The 14,191-nt window shown below is 40.2% G+C and overlaps 1 protein-coding gene across 1 annotated transcript; it reads left to right on the top strand.

Annotated features, from left to right (window-relative positions):
* The first annotated feature begins 502 nt into the window (after positions 1-502).
* Positions 503-7,690, top strand: LOC128531819 (Y-box-binding protein 2-A-like). The gene is made up of 10 exons (XM_053506005.1): positions 503-661; positions 1,549-1,612; positions 1,736-1,769; positions 3,378-3,467; positions 3,592-3,840; positions 3,986-4,068; positions 4,447-4,624; positions 5,136-5,264; positions 5,562-5,628; positions 7,156-7,690. Exons 1-9 carry the CDS (start codon positions 583-585, stop codon positions 5,586-5,588), a joined length of 933 nt encoding a protein of 310 aa, XP_053361980.1. The 5' UTR covers positions 503-582; the 3' UTR covers positions 5,589-5,628; positions 7,156-7,690.
* The last annotated feature ends 6,501 nt before the right edge of the window (positions 7,691-14,191 follow it).

The raw sequence follows: 14,191 nt of genomic DNA, 5'->3' as shown, positions 1-14,191 counted from the left end.
TTTTTCCGGCTTCCATCACATCAACTTCAGGAAAAAAGTTTACTTGCTGCCTAATATATCCCACTTCCAGCCACCATTGTAAGGAGATATTAAATCTAGCTACTGTTAGAAGGGGCATAATTGAGTCAGAGCAACTCCGAACCCAGGATGTGGAGGTGCAAGCCGTCAGTGCTACTCCGTGTTTACTTTTATCTAGCATAGTTTTAATACGTAAATGCACAAAATCATAATTAATTTATACTCACCTTAGGTATCTAATATGGATAATGTTTGGAGCTGGGAGCTGGTTTTGCAGGAGAGCAGACTGAAGCCTCATTTACAGCCAGATGGACATGTGCTGAATGAAGTGAGATCAAACGTTAATAAAAGAAATCCTGAACCCCATAATGGGCTTCATCACTTATGTCTCACTTCCAATTGATGAAATGAAGGCGTACCTGCTGCTCTCGGATTGGTCAGCGGCGGACCAATAGGGGCGCGGCTCGCGCACTCATTCCAGTCCTGGACTCGGGATAAAGCGATTGAGGTGGCGGCTGTGGGGAAGTTTTGGCGAGTAGGAGGGAGGGGGACAAATGAGCCAAAATGACCGACACAGACGTGCAAGGCGCTCCTCTGTCAGCCCCGGAGACCGGACCAGCTCAGCCAGAGCGAAAAGTGATTGGTAGGAACTTCTCGAACAATTCAGCCTCAACTGCACTCCTGTTTTGAAAAACAAACACGAAACGCCACCCAGGTTAAGTCTCGTATCTGCGCACTGAAACACACCATGTTAACATTGCCGTGCTTTAATGTTTACTTCAGCTGTTACTCCTCGTGTCTGGTCCATGTTGTCTGGTCCTATCCGGAGTTTGGCGTGTACGTTTCAGCTTGACTTCAGGGGTAGTGAGACACATTTCGGGAACACTCAGCCTGTTTCCACGTGTTGCTCGTTTTTTCCCCTTCCTCGCCGCTGTGTGTGTGTGTTTTATCCAGTGCGCTATTTTGTAACAAGGCTGAGCAATGCACTATCTGTTTGTTGCCTTGTTTGGTTTGCTCTTCTTTAACTATCTTCAACAATCTAATGTTTTGCTCACTACTTATTTGTGTCGTAGAGCTCAAAATTGAAATCTGTTGTTAAAAAAAAAAAATACAATAAAAATCACAAATTGTCCTTGTGACAGTGTCATGAAGCAACGCAGTAACTTGAACTCCATAATGGCGTTTATTACAGACAACGTTTAATAAGGACAGACAATCTTTCCTCCCGAGTTCCTTATCTACGTGACCTGAATGTTCTTCAGGCCTTTAGTCCTGACGCCTACGTGCTGTTTAATACGCAGGTGTTCAGGCATGAGTTACAGCACTTTCTGCTTGATCATATTTTAATCCTATCTCACGTTTAAAATGCTTTGAGATTTATTTCTGGTCAAATGTTGAGGTTGATTATTTACACTCGGGGCCTAAGCTCTTTGGTATTTCATGCCTCATGAGTTGAGACTCTTGTTGTTTACTGTGTTTCACAACTCCTTTTCATAAGTGTAAGTCCTTACTACAGTTCTACTGTTACAGCTACTTTGGTGCAAGGAACTGTGAAATGGTTCAATGTGCGCAATGGCTATGGCTTTATCAACAGGTATGTGTGGAAAGACTTGTGAACCCTTCAATTCAATAAAGTAGTTCTTTTCCTGAGAATTTTGTTCATATTTCTCGTTTAGATTTATTGTGCATAGTCTAAACCACTTTATTTGCCTTGCAGGAATGACACCAAAGAGGACGTGTTTGTCCATCAGGTAAGAAAGTTCAGTGACTTTACCTACTGTATATTCCCCCGCCTCCCGGTCCTCCCTCTGCTATGAAGATATAATTGTGTTTTAGTATTACAGAAGCATAATCTTAATCGTGCACATTAATATGACTGTACCAGGGGTGAAGAAGCAAAAGTTTACTTGCTTTGCTCCTATCTCTGCTCAGTGATATCTCTGCACATCTTAGAGGCTGATAAAGCCATGATGCATAAAATTATGATATCTGGATACATGGACAACCAACGCTCTTTATTTGCTTTCTTTGACAAGTCTTTGTTTTTACACAAGGCCTTTTGCTGCACTGAGCTCCTTCTCTCTTTTGGTTGCTTTCTACCTGTATAACCAAGTTTTAAATACTAAAGACGTGCACCACATCTTCAGTCACTAGCTTGCTGAGTTATCAGGCTAAAAAGATGCCGCAACTGAATTCTGATACAAATTACCAGTGTAAATCAGGCCAGCTTATTTCCTAGCTTACCAGTAAATTATAAAATAAATGACGTTTACTGCAAATAAAAACTGAGCAAATTTGAAGTTTTACATTACCCCCATCTCATTGTCTGTCGGGCATTCACAGGTTTTTTTTTTCTTCCTGATTGCATGTCTATGACCGTGTGCTGTAGTACTTCTTTCATACCCAATGTTGGTCTGTTTGACATATCTAAGATGGTGCATTGGGTATGTGTATATATATGTGTTTCCTGCCAGTTCTAACCAACACCCTTGACCCTGCAGCAGGAGCTCAGATGGCTCTAATTTTGTAAATTTTTTTTGCAAAAATATTAAATGTTGTGATTAAACTTTCTCCAGTGCACAGTTCTGCAGATGTACAAATAAAAAAAAAATATATTTATTATTATTATTATTTTTATTTTTTTTTCCTGCTACAGAGAGTCAAGGAAAGATGACTTTTGGTTTCTCTTTAATGAGCCACCCTCCACCCTGTTCGAGAGAAATTGAGGGAGGGATTAAAGCCTATATTAATCCCGTGGGGGCGGGGGGAATGGTCGTTCTTTCTTTCTTTCTTTTTATTATTATTATTATTTTTTATTTTTTTATTTTTTTAAGATTGGTGAATACTTTAGCATAATAAAAAATTTTGGATGCGGTGTCTTTAGGAACAAAACAACTTTAGATTGGTAACAGTAACTCTGCCAAGTTACATGGTATCACCTCATTGTTGAATGTAGGTTTTTACTTTCCTTGCGAAAAACTTTTTTACAATTTCTATTTAAAGTGCAATTTCTATCTGACCATGCTATAATGTGCCCGCGGCTTGCTCACCAGGGACGATCTGCTCATCTTCATGCACACTTACATTCCATACAGACTTAAATAATTCTTTTGATTGTGTAAAGCTGCTTTGCGACAATGACAATTGTTAAAACGCTATACAGATAAAATTGAATTGAATGTGATATTTATTTATTTTTATCTATTATTATTATTATTATTATACTTACATTATAACATAAAATTGATTTGAATAAACCAGCTTAATATTTGATGTGAATCTTGCCATGAAATAGTCTGAGAAGCTGATACGGCAATAAATCCCAATAAAAACAAATTTACTTTCCCTGCTTTTGACAGACTGCCATTAAGAAAAACAATCCTAGAAAGTTTCTCAGGAGTGTAGGGGACGGGGAGATTGTGGAGTTTGACGTCGTTGAGGCAGCCAAGGTAAGCAATGTTCAGTTGTTTGGTCAAATCTTAAGGTTACCTTAGAAATTTTCTTTCATACAGTGTACGTTATTAGTTTTTAGTTACATACTAACCTGGTTTATCTTATGTTTACTTGACCTAGGGCTCAGAAGCTGCTAATGTAACCGGTCCTGGTGGGGTTCCAGTTAAAGGCAGCCGCTATGCTCCAAACAAGCGGAGATTCCGCAGGCGCTTCTTTCCCCGTCCTGCACGATCAGCACAGGATGATGGGAAAACGGGCGATTCCTCTGCTGGTCCCACTTCTGAGGGGGAGGGACAAAACGGCGGTCCACAACCTGCGCAGCGACGCCGCCGTCAGCGTAGGAGACCAGACGCTCAGCCCCAAACTGAGGTGAGCGCTCAGCATACCTGTATGTTGACCATTTGGACAAAAAAGCTCATTTCTTTGTATTTTAGTATTTTTAGTTACTGTTAACACATTTGGGTTTAAATTTTTTTATATATGTGTATGTATGTGTATAATAATTATTTTATAGGGAGAATCAGCAGGTGAACAGAAGGTAGCAGACGGTGGCCAACAGAGACCGCAACCACGCAAGTTCAGACCCCGATATCGGAGGTGAGGATTTAAAAGTAAAGTATGCGCCACATGCACGGTACTGAAATAAAAAGACGAGCATCTCTTTGTTTATTTCTCCTGGAAGAAAATAACATGCCCACTATTGGTATGTGGATTAACCACAGGATGCCTAATGCAAGTGTTCGAAGTATGTGCACGTCCTCGCTGTAGACACTGTTTATATAGGTAGCAGAAGGAATGGAACGGGTATGGAAAGTCAGTACAACATGAAATGATTCGTCCTAGAAAGAATGGGCGTTTGAGATGCACAGGTTTTAGTACTGTATATCTTAGAACATACCTACTATAACCAAATACATTCTACACTCCTTTCAAAGAGTATCAGTCAATAAATGAAGATTTGCTGGTGTTTTCCAGGCCATTCCGTCCTCGTCCACCTCCTGGAGAAGTTCAGTCGGCCACTCCTGCCGAGAGCCAGAGGGAAACCCTCAAAGAGGGTCAGAGTAATGGAGAGCAAGCTGATACCCAAGCTCAAAAGTCACGCCGACAATTTAGCCGTCGTCGACAAAGGAATTCTGACTCTACAACCTCCAAAGTAAAGCATCACTTTTAATGAGATTGACAGGAAAAGTAAGATAAACATAAGTCAGTGGCCAATGTGGTAGATTATTCTGTTTGTAGTTGAATTGTTGTGCATTTGTGTGTACAGTGGAACCTTAATTCACCAGTTTGGTGGTACACTGATGCATGTAAATAAAATTAATCTGTTCTGTCACTATAAACCATATTTAACTTTTGGTTTTATTTTGTTTATTACATAATATAAAACTCAGTCTTAAATAGTCAGTAATAAATATTTTTTTCTAAAGTTGAATTTTTTCTTCGCTACACAAAGAGAAAAAAGGCACTACATTATTGTTTATGGGGGTGGGGAGATTGTGACATTCATGAACCAAGGTTCCACTGTATTAATTAAATTTTTTTTTGTTTTTGCTACACATTAGAAGGTTTAGTAGGTTAGAGTTCTTTATTTAAAATGAACTAGAAAATGACATCAGTATGCACACCAAACAGAGGAAAGTCCATGACTGGCTATTTCTTGACAGGATGGTGCGGACAAACCCGACAAAGCAGAGCCTGCCTCGCCTACTACGCCTTCTAAACCAGTTGATGTCAAAGCCTCACCAAAATCTTCACCGAAACAGTCCCAGAAAGCTTCCCCAAAAGCAGCAGAGGTGAGAGGTTAAGATTTTGTATTTGATCGCATAGTTTCATGCAGCTTTTATTTCGTAGGATAGTTTTCCCATGCATTGGCATGCTCTTAACTGCTTTGATTTGTGCATGATACCATTGTGATATTGTCAAGAGGGGTCTGTAGTCTTGATCATTTTTTTTTTTTTTTTTTTTTTTTTTTTAAACTGGTGCCTGCAACCAGTTAAGCCTTGTTTTGTTTTGCTTAAGTATAACCATCACATTTCCTTTTCGATGGATGGTGGCTTTCTCCAACGCTCTAGTAACATCTGTCTTTACAGGCTCCTGATGCCACGCCTGTGGTGTGACTTCCATGAACTGGAAGAAATCTAGCGACCCGGGCAAGAGGTGGGACTCTGAGCTAAACTGGTGCAGTAGTTCCAAGCCATATAGAATTGCAACATTCATACAACAGCTGCAGCTCAAATGCAATGGATGGTTTAAGATGAATGACTCAGTTTCCACCTGATCCAGAAAATGATAATTTAACACATTGTTTCTAATTGTAATTAGACTTCCAAAAGTAAAATTTTAATTGTTTAAATTTTGAACTTGAATTTGTACATCATTAAAAGAATTATCACTAAATCAATATAATTAAAGTTAATTATTTAAATTACCAGACCTGCTAATTGGCAAAAGTAAAATAAATTAACTTCTCCATAAAATTAATAAAAAAAGGAAATTTGGGCATAGATGTAGTGTATTTACTAATGTCAGCCAAAGTTTTTCTTCTTGCGATATCGTTTTAACCCGGATGAGCGAGCAAAAATCGATGTTCATGTGCGCCAAATACACACGATGCAAATCCAATCTGACCTATAAATTGGGATTGAACATTGTAGTTTGTAATGTGAACATAATCCATCTTTACTTGCCTGGCTGATGTACGTGAATTAGCTGGGTTGTTTTGTAGTCTTGTATGGTCCCTGATAAAAGGACATTCACCAAGGTTACTAGTGCATTTATAAGCAATTAGTTATTTTAGTCATTGTGTTGAAGGTTTTAAGGATGCATTAATGCACTTAATTTCTTAATTAAGAAAGTGTTCTTAGTACACTGGAGCTATGACTAGACTGCCTGGGTTATGTCACCTGCTGCAATGTTGGCCTCCAAGGAGCTCCTTTACTGGAAAAAGTCCTTGTTTGGTCACCGAAGGTGTTCTGTTTTTGCAGGACAATGCATGACCTAGAGAATGGAACTTTCTCTGATTGTATCCAAGCACTAGTGAAATGTTAGTGCACCAGGGGATTAAAGAAATAAAAGTGCTTCTTTTTCTTATACCTGTTATAAAAAATCAAAAGTCACATTTTACTTGAATTCCCCTCGCAACTGTACGATAATTTTAATTGGTCTAGTTGAGGTGGCAAGATGGTGTAGTAGTTAGCACTGTCGCCTTGCACCTCCAGGGTCCGTGTTCGATTCCCGGCCAGGCTCGATTCCCGTCTCTGTGTGCATGGAGTTTGTATGTTCTCCCCGTGCTTGGTGGGTTTCATCCAGGTACTCCGGTTTCCTCCCACAGTCCAAAGACATGTCGGTTAGGTTGATTGGTGTTCCTGAATTGCCCATAGTGTGTACGTGTGTGTGCCCTGCGATTGTGCCCCAAGCCTTCTGGGATACAGGATACAGGATAAAGCGGTATAGAAGACAGGATACTGAATACAGGATAAAGCGGTATAGAAGATGAGTGAGTGGTCTATGTGAACGGCACCTCCTTGCAGTGTTTTATTAAGATGAAATTGTGAATTTGGTGTTGAAACTTGAACTTTTTGTTTTGCTACAAACCAACCTTTTTATTACATTGTGCACCACAAATTTTCCTAATCTTTTGTATGGTATGTTTAATTTTAAGATCTTGTCTCTTGTTTTGTATAGGTCTCTGGAAGAGCTGGGATGGTGTTTCAGCAAACCTACAACTGATGTGCATACTACCCTTCCCTCCTCCATACCTTTTGCCTGAACTCTTTAGTATGAACTCTTCATTTGATGAGCAAGAGGAAAGAGGAGTTACTAGTATATTTTGGACTTTAATATCTTTAGGGGGATAAAAAATAGACTTGCTCAGAAAGCCCAATATATTTGCATTGTCTCCCTTTTAATTCAGTGATTATGGGTGTGAGCAGCTGAAATGAGAACCAGTTTGGCCCTTTAAGTTTTAGGAAAAACAATGAACATGGTGAGGGGTGGTGTATACAGAGTATGCCTCCTTTTTTTTCCCCCCCCTTACCATTTGCTAAATGTTGGGGGAAATGCAATAAGGCTATTCATAAAAAGATACAAACTGGTTTTTTTTCTTTACTTTTTTTTTTTTTTTTTTGATTTCATTGGAAGGGATTATGTGCAATGTCATTAAAGTGAAATATCTATAAAACGTGCAGAATAATCTAGTCCTCTAATTTCATTGTGTCAAGCCTTAAAGTGTAGGCTTTGCCGGGAAGTTAGGCTTTCAAAAAGGAAATTTACCTTAGGTTAACTTGTTACAATTTAGATAAAGGTGATGTAAAGTTGTGTTCAAAATAATAGCAGTCCAACACCAGTAACCAGATCAATAATTGGTTTTGTGAAAAATTATTTCTTCATGGTAAATAGAAAATCAGGTATAATAGAAAAGCAACAGTCATGACTTGCATGCACCTGATTCTGTGTAATTTAATCATTAATTGAAATGGGGCGTGTTTAAAATAATAGCAGTGTGAAGTTCAATTGGAGAGGTAAATTATTTTGTGAAAAACAGGTGTTAAACAAGTTCCCCTTATTTAAGGATAAATGCAGAATGCCTGTGCATTTCCCTCTGAAAATCAGAGTAAAACGGGTTGTTTCAGACATTTTTCCAAACAACAGCGTACTTTGATTCCAAAGTTGATTAGAGATGGGGGGAACATGCAAAGAAATGCTCTGGCTAAAGTTATATCAAATGCTTTTTAAAACAATTTAGATCAATTAAATTTTATTTGTATAGCCTGTTTAACAATTTACATAGTCACAAAGCAGCTTTACACAATCAAAAGGATTACCTTTGTATGAAATGTGTATGAATCAAAATGATATGATTGTCCCTGATGAACAAGCTGAGGATGACGGCGACAGTGCCAAGGAAAAACTCCCTGAGATGGTAATAGGGAAGAAACCTTGAGAGGAACCAGACTCAACAGGGAACCCATCCTCATCTGGGTGAAAACAGATAGCAGGGAGTGATGTGCATAATATTATGCGAGACTGAGATTAAAGTCCAGTTTGTTCTTGGAGTCTCAGGTAGACTGTAAGAAATTCCAGTCCTGAACTATTGAGTGACTAAAGTCACAGGTCTTCAGAGAACAACTGTCTGCATCAGTTGAGGACAGGACCACCTTCATGGAAAAGTGGAGCCATCCCCAGGCACCACATGCAGACCACACGTGGCATCCATGTGATGAGCTTTCCAACCAGAAGCAGGACTCCAGGACGAGTTAGACAGGTCCAGAGGGCAGAGGAGGTCTGGATCACTGGCAGCTCAGGAGCGACATGTATGGCTTGACAGAGATGGAAAAAGGAGAGAGCAAAAGAGATAGAAAGATGGCAGTTCGGTGTGGTCACAGTCGAACAACGTATAAGGTGAATGTATATTTAGTGCAGAGTGCAAGCAGGGACACCGGCAAGACTAACTATGACCGCATAACTAAAAAGGGAGAGCCAGAAGGAAACACAAGCATGAGGGGTCCCTGAGATCTAAAGCAAACAACCACCTCACCGTCAACAAACCTGGGTGATTAATGAGAGTGGGGAAGACTGCATCTAAACATACCAGTTCACCTAATACTCTACGTCCATGAGCTTCTCAGATCTGCTCCTTTACCTAAGGCTAATCTATTTACAAAAATGCTTGGCTAAATAAATAGGTTTTTAGCTTAGACTTAGACACTGAGACTGTGTCTGAGTCCCGAACATTAACTGGGAGGTTATTCCATAACTGGGGCTTTGTAAGAAAAAGCTCTGCCCCCTACTGTAGTTTTAGTAATATGTGGTACTGACAGGCAGCCTGCATCCTTTGATCGAAGGAGGCGTGGCGGATTGTAAGACACTAGCAGTTCACTCAGATACTGCGGCGCGAGACCATTTAATGCTTTATACGTCAAGAGTAGTATTTTAAAACCGATACGAAATTTCACAGGAAGCCAATGCAATATGGATAAGATAGGAGTGATGTGCTTATATCTTCTGGTTCAAGTGAGGAATCGCTGCTGCATTCTGGACTAATTGAAGGTTGTTTAAGCACCTTGTTGAACAACCAGACAGTAAGGTGTTGCAATACCCCAACCTAGACGTGATAAAAGCAGGAACTAGTTTTTCTGCATCATTGGGTGACAATATATTTCTTATTTTGGCAATATCTCTGAGATGAAATAATTCTATCCTGGTAATATTATCTACATGTGCTTTAATTGAAAGGCCGGAATCTATAATCACACTGAGGTCTTTTACTGTTGCACTTGATGGAACAGAAAGGCCATTTTAAATCACTGTGTTTAGAAAGCTTACTTCTAGCTGCTTGTGGTCCTATGACTAGAACTTCCGTCTTATCAGGATTAAGCAGAAGGAAATTAATTAACATCCAATATCTTATGTCCTGCACACATTGCTCAACTTTAGTAAACTGGTTTTTCTCATCTGTTTTTTCTAAAACGTATACTTGTGTGTCATTAGCATAACAATGAAAACTAATACCATGTTTACGAATTATGTTGCCCAGAGGAGGAATGTAAAGGAAAAAAAGCAGTGGGCCTAAAACAGAACCCTGTGGAAAACCAAACTCAACTTGAGAACATGAGGAATGGTCACCGTCTAAATCTACACATTAATAATGATCAGTCAAATAGGATCTAAGCCGTAAGAGGGCAGTTCCCTTAATTCCTACTACATTTTCTAATCTGTGTAGGAAAATACTATGATCAATAGTGTCAAAAGCTGCACTGAGGTCGAGTAACACAAGCATAGTGACGCAACCCTGATCAGAAGCCACTAGGAGGTCATTTACTACTTTAACGAGTGCTGTCTCTGTGCTGTGATGAGACCTAAATCCTGACTGATACAGTTCGTTTATGCTATTTTTATGTAGATATGAACATGAGCTGCTGTGATACTACCTTTTCCAGAATTTTAGAAATAAAGGGGAGGTTTGATATCGGCATGTAATTGGAAAGCTGACAGGGGTCAAGATCAGTTCTCTTGCTTCAAGGGGAGTATTTTAGGTTCTGATGTGATGTGATTAATTTATCATCTGTATCACTTAAATTGTCTGGTTTTAAAGGCTGATTTTTTTGCCTAATATTTATGATTTTTTTTATTGAAAAAGCATGAAATCCTCACTACTATATGTTGTTGTGGAGATTTCTGCAGTGGTCTTGTTTTTAGTTAATTAGGCTATGGTATTAAATAAAAATCTAGGATTATTTTTGTTTTTTTTCTATAAGAGTAGAGATACATTGATCTAACAGCACTGAGAGCTTCTCTATAGTTCAGGATGCTCTCCTTCCATGCTATTTAGAATACTAACAATTTAGTTTGACGCCATTTGCGTTCTAATTTACGAGCGGTTTGTTTTAGAGTGCGTGTGTGGTCATTATACCAAGGAGCAAGTTTCTTATCTCTAATCATTTTCCTTTTAACTGGAGCTACATTATCTAAGCTATAATGAAGTGTTGACTCTAGATATTCAGTCACTTGATCGAGTTCTGTGGAGTCAGATGGCGATCCAATCAAAGTTGATAACTCTGGGAGATTATTGATAAAGCTCTGTGTGGTATTTGATGTGAACATACGTTTAAGGCGGTAGCGCGGTGCTGTGCATACATTTTTACTATGATACACTTTAATTGAGACAAAACAGTGATCTGGGATAACTTCAGACTGTGGAATTGTAATTATGTTTCTTATACTTAATCCGAAGGATAATATTAAGTCCAAAGTGTGACCTGCTTTATGAGTGGGTCCTACTACACACTGATTTACTCCTACTGAGTCCAGTATGGACATAAATGCTGCTCTCAGAGGGTCTTCTGGATTCTCAAAATGAATATTTAAATCTCCAGCAATTAACACTTTGTCTACGGAAACAACAAGGTTTGAGAGAAAATCTGCAAATTCACAGAGAAACTCAGAATACGGCCCTAGGGGTCTGTAAATGATGATTAGCGGAATCGTCTGAGCTGAATTTATGTTACTATAGAGAATTTCAAATGCATTTTTACGTGTTTTTGTACGATAGCCAGATTATCATTGTGAATAACTGCGACGCCTCCTCCTCTACCAGTTAGCCGAGGATGGTGTATGTAGCTGTATCCAGGAGGACTAGCTTCATTTAGAGCTACATACTCGTTTTCTTTAATCCAGGTTTCTGTTAAACGTAATATATCAAACTCCTGGTCTGTGATAGTTTCGTTAACAATAACTGCTTTAGATCCGAGAGATCTAATATTTAACAGTCCTAGCTTCAGATCAGAGGTGCCGACTGCACATTTAGTATGATCCGAGTTTGTGGTCTTTATGTTAATTAAATTACTAAAACAGACTTTCTGAGTCTTTCTAAATTAGTTTTTAGCTCGGGGAACAGACACAGTCTCAATACAGTAAACCCTGAGTGACGACTCTATGCAGCTAGCAGACGGTTGGTTTAGCCTGTCTGTCGGCTCCCTGGCCTGGGCTCTGGATTGTCACCGATTAACTAGGCCTCTTCTGAGACTATGAGCTATACTAAAAGAAATGAGAGCAGCACCTTCCCGAGTGGGATGGACACCGTCCCGCCCTAACAGGCCAGTTTTGCCCTCAAAGGTCTTCCAATTACTGTATCTATTAAACCCACATTGTTTTCAGAGCACCACCTGGACATCCAGCGATTCAGCGACCATAACCTGCTGTAAGCTATGTCGCCAAGTCTATTTGGGATGGGACCAAAGCATATTACGTCATCGGACATCGCCTTTGCTAATTTAAACACCTCTGAAAAGTTGTTCTTATTAACCTCTGACTTACAAAGGCGTATATCATTAGCTCCAGCATGTTACACTATCTTGGAGAACCTGTGCTGTCCTAGAGCCCTAAGATTACCTGCTATGTCCGGTGCTCTGCCTCCCGGGATACACCTAACCACTGCCGCTGGCGCCCCAAAGGCCTGGCTAATTTCACATGTCTCAGTATAGAATCTCCTATAACCAGAGCTCTTTCAGGTTTTTCAGTGGGTGCATCATTGAGGAGAGCAAACCTGTTGGACACGTGAAGCGCAGAGGAGGTGTGCTCTGGTAGGCTAGCCCAGCTGTGAGGCCTCTAATGCCGGAGTCGTGGGCTGGTTATCTCCATTTAATTATATTTTTTGGGGGGATTTTTTCCAATTTTCTCCCCTAATTTAGTCGTAGCAAATTCCTCCCCGTCACTAGGGGGCTCCCACATAAAGGCTACTACTACCACTCAGCCGGGAGGGCCGAAGACTATCACGTGTTTCCTCCGAACCACTTGATGTCAGCTGACTGCATCTTTTCGAACTGCTTGCTCACGCCCCATTAGGGGCGGAGTAACACACTCGAAGGGAAGCGCTAGCCGTGGGAGCGCAAGTACCTCTCATCCCTGCCCTCTGAGAGAGCTCGGCCAATCAGCTCTGTCTTGACCTCCGGCTGTGAGAGGAAAACAGCATCACCCGGGGTTCGAACCAGCGATCTCCCGATGATAGGGCGAGCACTTTACCACTGCGCCACTCAGGGGGCGCAGGGGGCTGGTTATCTCCACCTGCGGCACCCAGACTGTCCACTACGGGAATAACGCTGCTCTCACGCTCTCTAACTCTCTCTAAAGTCTGGATGCTCTCCTCTAGCGCTGATATCTTTTCTGTCAGAGTGCTCACTAACACACACCTATCACAAGTAAAATTATCACTAACAAGAATGTCTAAGCATCCTGCTCTCTACACACTGGACGAGCTGAATATTATTCATTATAACGTACCTGAGTCGGAGTTAAGTTGTTTGGTGATGGATTCCGCTTGTTCTCAGATGATACACGCGTTCTCCGAAAAAGCGCAAAAAACAGAAAAAGGCAAAAATCCAGTAGTAAAGCGTAAAGATAATGTTGTTATTTAGTATAAACAAGAAAAGGCAGTATAATTTAAACCCTGGTACAAACAAATGAGGAACTTATTCGCGGGAACAATACCTATAAGATAAAAGTGATGTACAGTTGAGATCAAAACCAGAAAGATGTAGAAGAAAATGGAAAACTACTATTCAAATGTATCGAAGAATAACGAAATTGACTCAAAGACAGCCAATGATCAGTACCAGTATGGTCAAAGAACACCTAAAGTTACCTGTGAGTACTGTTACTATTAGAACACAGCTATGTGAAGCCAAGCTATCAGCAAGAAGCCCCCATAAATCCATTGTTGAAAAAAAGACATGTGCTGAAGAGGTTACAGTTCGCCAAAGAACACATTGACTGGCCTAAAGAGAAATGGTGCAACATTTTGTGGACTGATGAAAGCAAGATTGTCTTTTTTTGGGTCTAGAGGCTGCAGACAGTTTGTCAGACGACCCCCAAACATTAAATTCAAGACACAGTACACTGTAAAGACAGTGAAGCATGGAGGCACAAGCATCATGATATGGGGACACTTCTCGTACTATGGTGTTGGGCCTATTTATCACATTTCAGGGATCATGGATCAATTTGAGTACATCAGAATACTTAAAGAGGTCATGTTGCCTTATGCCGAAGAGAAAATACCCTTGAAATGGGTGTTTCAACAAGACAACGACCCCAAACACACCAGTAACCGAGCAGCATCTTGGTTCCAGATTGACAAGATTAACGTTATGGAGTGGGCAGCCCAATCCCCAGACCTTAATCCAATAAAAAAGTTGTGGGCTGACATTAAAAATGCTGTTTCTGA

Source organism: Clarias gariepinus, chromosome 1 (genome assembly GCF_024256425.1).
Source record: "Clarias gariepinus isolate MV-2021 ecotype Netherlands chromosome 1, CGAR_prim_01v2, whole genome shotgun sequence".
Taxonomy (NCBI): Eukaryota; Metazoa; Chordata; class Actinopteri; order Siluriformes; family Clariidae; genus Clarias; species Clarias gariepinus.
The sequence above is the reverse complement of the archived record's forward strand: the minus strand, read 5'-3'. Positions and strand labels throughout refer to the sequence as shown.

What these genes read in the sequence shown, in the direction of transcription:
- LOC128531819 (XM_053506005.1), top strand. Translation starts at nt 583, where the DNA reads ATGACCGACACAGACGTGCAAGGCGCTCCTCTGTCAGCCCCGGAGACC. An exon ending in AGGACGTGTTTGTCCATCAG is followed by an intron (nt 1,770 to 3,377) that starts GTAAGAAAGTTC and finishes TGCTTTTGACAG; the next exon opens with ACTGCCATTAAGAAAAACAA. An exon ending in ACGTCGTTGAGGCAGCCAAG is followed by an intron (nt 3,468 to 3,591) that starts GTAAGCAATGTT and finishes TACTTGACCTAG; the next exon opens with GGCTCAGAAGCTGCTAATGT.